The following is a 6,903-nucleotide window of genomic DNA, read 5'->3' on the forward strand; positions in this document are numbered from 1 at the left end:
TCTTATGGTTGTTATCTTGTTTTGTTTTTAGCCCTGAAGAAGGCTAGAAAGTCTAGCCGAAACGTCGGCACATTAAAATAAGTTAGTCATACTTATTTGTGTTTCATTGACCGCACCCCCAACCACCTTCTCCTCATTTATCATCCACGGTCAACTATCTCTCATAATTATAAAGATTACAAATTGTGACAATTATTTCTCTTTCAGGTTGTTTACTATAGTTACTCACTGATTGTGAATTTTTCCTTAGAAAGATGGATCAGTATAAAATGAAAAAAAAGACACCGAATGTTAGTTAATGTTACAGAATAATAGAAAAAGAAATGTTGTAAACCAATCCTTAAATAGAAACTTCTGTTAACAATTCTTCAATTGTGCACTATACAGGGCAGTGTTCGATTGATACTAATGAAAAAATCAGCGGAAACCGAGTCAAAATATCAAATCAGCAGTGCTTCTGATAAACGGGAAATTTACTTTTTATCGTCAAAGATTCATTTCATAAATTGCCTCTTATTCTGTTAAGAATCAAAACTTCCTGTTCCCACTTTATAGTATTACTTAATTGCGATAATAACTCTAAAATAATAAATAAATTATAAGATAGTAGAGGGAAAATATTCTGAGAAAGACGAAAATTTAAAATCATGTCTAGATTTGAAGAATGCTACAAGGACAAAATATAACTAACAATTCTCTTTTACATAACATTATTGGAATAAGAAGAATAAGTTTCCTCGAGCTGCAGATTTAAAAACGTATAATCAACAAAAAGTTAAATCTAGTGTTTTATTTGTGTTAGTTTTAAGACTGAAATAAAACATTTTACGAATTTACAGGCTCATGACATAATTTTGGCCGAAATTTAACTTTTTTTAGCCTGGAAGGCGTAAGTAACCAAAAATGTTTGACTGGATAGGTATTTCCTGAATCAATTATGTCAGTACACCATCATTCCAATTTTGAAGTTTGCCGATGTCCAACAATCTCCGATAATCATCCGAGGCATCTGGAAAGAAGATGACCTTCGGGACCTTCTAGTCTAAAGTCTTATAGTTTAAATTAATGTTTGAAGTACCACCATCGGGTCGTTCTTTACCAATATTACAAAGTGTTTGAAACATTCTCGTATTTACTTATTCTATTTTTTTGTACAGTTGTAAATTACAATTATTAAATAAATAAAAAAATGTGGCCTACAAAAGAAAGATGTTTCGTCAAAGACAATACGACTCTTCTAGATTGCTTCATGATTGAAGTCTTTTCATCAGCTTACCGTTCATTACGTAATTTTCGTGAGTATATTAGATTTCTAAAAAGTTTTACAGTCTAAACTCCCTCTTAACTTTTTTTTTTAATCATTTATTTATTGTTATTTACAACTGTATAACATATATACAACAAGTAAATTTGCTGTAGGTGACGTAGTGACATGATACAAACATGTGGAGAATCTACCCATTGATAGAACTCCAATCGTTCTTAACTTAAAAAAAAAGTAATTGTTTAAATAAGTTAATTTTATCCTATTCTCAAAACAATCTATATTTATTTATAAGTCCAACGTTTCGGCCTCTTCAAAAACAATCTTAAATAATTAATAAATTAAATTAATTTTTAAAAAACTTTATGCAGGCTATTCTGCACAGGTCCATAATTTTCGTCAAAAATGACCCTATTCTGTCAATTCTTTGCATTAAACTAAACCTTTTAATCACAGTCAATTTACACTTATGATACTTTATCACAACCATGATATAGTATAATAGTTTGTTTGGTTTGTTTGGTTGTTTAGTGGCGCCAAACTTCATTGGTCATCAACGCCATTTATATTTTATTTAATTTTGCTAATATTCGTTAAATTTTATTTATTTTTAATTTTTTAATTTTTTTTTATTTATTTATTTATTTTTTTTTTCTTCCGATCAAGTTATATTTTTGTCAGTAAATTTTGTGATTTTAAAAACTGGAACACCAATTCTATTGCCTTATCATCGTCTCCAATGGTTTTTGAGATATCTTGGCTTAGTCCCAAGCTATTGAGGTGTGGTGTAAAATATGGGCATCGTTGTAAAACATGGCTTATTGTTAAATTGTTATTGCAATACTGGCAGTTCGGAGGTGTTTCTTTTGATATAAGATAGGAGTGGGTGAGCCTCGTATGACCTATTCTCAGCCTAGTCAGTACAACTTCCTCTCTACGGCATTTGCGACTGGAGGTACCCCAGGGCTTGACATCCTTCTTAATAATTTTCAATTTGCTCATTGGGCTTTCGTTCCACATAGATTGCCATTGATCTTTGACTTCCTTTACAAGATTGCTTTACCCCGTCCCGTAGTATAAATTAATATAGTATAGTATAATAGTGTAAATTGACTTGTAAAGCAATATAGATTAGTTTTAGGACTTATTTATTTAAACAATAATAACCAGTCTCAAGAATGTGAAAAGATTATGTATAATGTTAAAAAAATTACGTTCTGTTCAAAATAAACGGAGATAATATTACATAAGTTTGATGAAATGATTCTCATGACCTAGAGAAATGACAAGCTCCTCAAGCGTCACGTTCTTCTTCAAGTTAATGGAGACGACCTTGCATTTTCCTGCCAGCAATTTGCTTCACGATTTGTACTGAAGGTCGTTCCATATAATATCTATTTTTCTAGCGGCTATCGTTTCTTATCAACAATTGTTAATAATTGTCATCTGTTCGACTGATTTTCCTTCTAACCGCTTAGTATAGCTCATTTCTTCCTTACCTTCTAAATACAGAGACACTTATATATAACAAACACCCACAATCCATGGATGGAATTATGGTTATTTCGCAAATCAAGAAATATTTTTAAATAATCATAGTAAATAATAAAAGCAACAACAAATTTGACACGGTCCGATTCTGCGCATAAAAGAAGGAAATTCATGCTTTGTTTTTAAAAAACATTGCTCCCTTCTCTGAGAAAAATCAAACTTTTTTGTCGCTTTTGAAGACTACTATTACTTTAAAAGTTACATTTTTGTTGGATAAATGCGGCAACTAAAAAACAATTTTAGGTACTTCAGAATTGTAGCATAATAAGCTAGTCAACATTTTCTTTTGTGAGAAGTAGAATTTGCGTTAGTTGGATCCGTTAAATGCGCGCTTCCAATTCATAATTTGCCTTTGTCAAACCTCTTCGATGAGTGCATTCAATTCATAATTTGCCTTTGTCAAACCTCTTCGATGAGCGCATTCAATTCATAATTTGCCTTTGTCAAACCTCTTCGATGAGCGCATTCAATTCATAATTTGCCTTTGTCAAACCTCTTCGATGATTGCTTTCAATTCATAATTAGCCTTTGTTTACCCGTTCGATGAGCGCTTTCAATTTATAATTTTATGACGTATTTACGAGATAAACAACTTTTATTATATTTATCTTGAGAAAACATTTTGTCTAGTTTATAATTCTGAGATTCAGAATCTGGAAGTTATATGGCTTTAAAAAAAATCGTTTTAAACACGGTATCTATCTATTTTTAACGTACTCCTACAAAAGTAAAGTTACGTGAAATATAATATCAGACTATTTATTCCCTTGATGCATCAGAAATGAGGAAAAGAAGTGGGTAAATAATGAATATTCATAAATATGCATGAATTTACCACCAAATCGTTGGCAAGTGTATTAATAACGTTTATCTGAGTGAAGCATATTATGGAAAATCCATATTACCTATTGGAAGATTAGGGTTGATAGGAGAGGTAGCTGCTCCGGACAGCCAGATGCCGAAGTTAGTAGTCAACGCTTCGACAGTACTATCGCTCACGATGATCACTACCTTCTCTGGTCCCTGACCAAGGTTACGAATCCTGGAGCTAATTGCACCTGCGTTCTCCAGCAGTTGGCCGAAGGTGGACTGCTTCTTGGTCTTAGCGTCGTCCTATAACACAAAGGAGATGACAAGGTAATTTAGCCCGGAATTGGTAATATTGCATTAAAATAACTGGACGACGTTATGTTTCACAAAAAACAAAATAAAACAAAAAAGGAGGTCGAAGCTTTAATGGGGAGATAGTTTAGTGTGCCTTTTTCTGTAATGAATCTTTTTTGTTCCTGTAAAATATAGAGGGAGTTTAATAACAGTTTTTAAGCAACCTAGTGACAGCTTGTGTTCCGATTGAAGGAGGTGAGAAACCAATAACTATGATCTGGTGGAGTGAGGAGTTCACTGTTCTTCGTTTCAGAAGATTGAAGATGTACTCCAAAGGATTGGTTATGGCATAAGGATCCGTTGTGGTGAAGAAATCCGAGGTTTTTTTTTTAACTAAGCTCGAGAAAACAGGATCCTTAGGATCCTCCTCCTAATTAGTTTTAGAAGATGGCGCATTGCTTCACAATGTAACGTCTGGCAGCGGCTCCGTTGGTGGTGAAGATTGGACGGAAGTATTCCCTAAGTCCTCTACCAATTTGAAAAAACAAAACAACAAACTAAAAAAAAAACATTGTGCGAAACTTTATTGTTTAGATTATATTATATTTATATTGAAAACTAATAGTAGAAATTTATCAATATATTCCAAATTTAAAAACTGACAAATTTATCCCTGCAAGAACTCTGGCGTTAGATGTTTTCTTCTTCTTTGAATTATTTCCAAATATATAATATAATATAATCAAGTAAGTAAGTCTATTCAACAAAGATCCGAAAGCACTGCAAATCGGTTGAGTCATTAGATTGTCACATACCTACAAATAAAGTTTATAATAAATCCCTAAACACTTTGTTTATCCTTTTTTGTGGCTAGTCGGGTAAAACTATGGAGGACATCTGTAAAAATTAATTCTTACAATATTCTTTGGTAACGACACCATATTAAGTTATTTAATGACGTTGATTACATTTTATTCAATAAGTAATGGTAAAGTTCCAACTAAATAAAATCCTGTTTGGCGGTGAAATTTCAACTCAACCAACATCGACACAGATCAACGTAACTAAAGAAGAGGCAGAGCTGTAGAACTCCAAGCAGGTTATAATATACTAATATTCCAGCATAAATATATGATATATATTGTATAATATATAATATTGTGGTACACACCTGTGCCTCGGACAGTATTCAAGAGTAAGTTAAATTTATATAGAACAAAAAAATGACTAAGAATACTTAATTCATACCAGGAAGATTCGATTCCCATGCTTCTTACAGCATTCGATTATCTCTTGCATAAGAGGAATATCAGGGAGAGACATATGCTCCCCTTGGAGTATCCTTGCGGCCATCTTAAGAGCAAGGTCGGCAGTGGACTGACACAGTTGGTCTAAGATGGAGCCCCCCTTATCTTAGTTCATTTATCTTTTATCTAATTTTGTAACAATACAAAAAGCAGGTCTTCTTCTCCAGATAAAGGCTCATGATGGAAAACATGAATGAGAAGTGTCCAAGTGAAGAGAATAAATCGGTAAAGGGTTTAAATATAAATATAAATATAAATGTGCAACAATGTAATAACGTTAAATAAAACTGGATGGCGAAAATATTAACAATGTAAATTGTGGCCATGAACAGAAGATAGTATTTATATATATTTATATATATATATATATAAAAGTTAAGTATCGGCGAAAGCCAAATGTCAAAAAAGAGAAGAGGGAATAAGATGTACCACGTGTGAACTGCTGTAACATACTATCTTTATTGGGTTCGGTACATCTCTTTATATACATGCGATCAGCTGATCTCCTCAGTCAGCTGTTTATTCGATGTCAGTTGACTGAGGCTGTAAATCCCTCCCCCACGAGTTTACGAACAATCCTCATAAACTAATACTATACAATATAATAACAATATAACCAACAAAGAAAAACTATTTACAATCAAATAAATTCCTATATAATCATCATTTAAAAAAAAAAAAACTTGCTGAAGTAACCACTATATACATATTTTAAACCTAGGAATAAGATAAATATGGAATAACTCTTTGTACTATCTTAGGATCACGTCGGGCTTTTCTTCGACGGATGGATCACGTCGGACTTCTCTGCGATGGCCTGGATCACGTCGGGGTCACCACTTGTCGGGCTTCTCTTCGACGGCTTGGATCTTGTCTCGTGGGCTTCTCTGCGTCGCCCTTGATCACGTCGAGGTCACCACTTGTCGGGGTTGTCTGGTCTTAGGCGATTTCTCCAGCCTGATATCCACATTAGAGAAGGCCCACGACAAGGCGTATTCATTAGTAAGTTAGGAACGGCCGTGCTTGAGGATGAGCCCTGGACACTGACGCAGGTAGAGGAGGTCTAGGTGAGATAGTCTGAGGTAGAGTAACAGTTCTAGTTGCCGAGATGAAGCGGACGGACTAGAGCCGGGGAGAGACGGGAAATTACACTGGTTGCCGAGATGAAGCGGACGGACTAGAGCCGGGGAGAGACGGGAAATTACACTGGTTGCCGAGATGAAGCGGACGGACTAGAGCCGGGGAGAGACGGGAAATTACACTGGTTGCCGAGATGAAGCGGACGGACTAGAGCCGGGGAGAGACGGGAAATTACACTGGTTGCCGAGATGAAGCGGACGGACCAGTGTAACCGTTAAGGATTAGGTAACAATCTTAGTTGCCGAATTGAAGCGGACGGACTAAGATTGCTGGAGAGAAGGAAAGGAGATTGGCCATCGTCTTAGGTGTGCGTATATAGAAGCAACTTTTACGATTATAGATTAGCAATGAACTTCTCTATCTCAAGCAGTGTATACACCACCAGTGCCATGACAAGACCCAGGTAAGGATGTGGATCTAAGATCAAATGGGGGGATTTAGAGTACCTTATTTATAGGCCTAGTCCATGAGATCGAGAAGCGGTCGGTACATGTCTGCTTGAGACAGTTACGTGCATTGTTTTTGTATCCTTTATTA

General features: G+C 34.8%; 1 protein-coding gene across 1 annotated transcript in view; it reads right to left on the minus strand.

Moving 5' to 3' along the window:
* LOC106690610 (luciferin 4-monooxygenase) overlaps nucleotides 1–5,565 on the minus strand; it is a 15,740-nt gene extending 10,175 nt beyond the window's left edge. The window contains exons 1-2 of the mRNA XM_014436106.3: nucleotides 5,168–5,565; nucleotides 3,721–3,928 (exon numbers count right to left, since the gene is read on the minus strand). Coding sequence (XP_014291592.1) covers nucleotides 3,721–3,928; nucleotides 5,168–5,272 — 313 coding nt within the window. The 5' untranslated portion in view covers nucleotides 5,273–5,565. The remainder of the gene's footprint in view (nucleotides 1–3,720; nucleotides 3,929–5,167) is intronic.
* Nucleotides 5,566–6,903: the final 1,338 nt, after the last annotated feature.

Source organism: Halyomorpha halys, unplaced genomic scaffold (genome assembly GCF_000696795.3).
Source record: "Halyomorpha halys isolate HHAL.00 unplaced genomic scaffold, Hhal_1.1 Scaffold1774.1, whole genome shotgun sequence".
In the NCBI taxonomy this organism is placed as follows: Eukaryota; Metazoa; Arthropoda; class Insecta; order Hemiptera; family Pentatomidae; genus Halyomorpha; species Halyomorpha halys.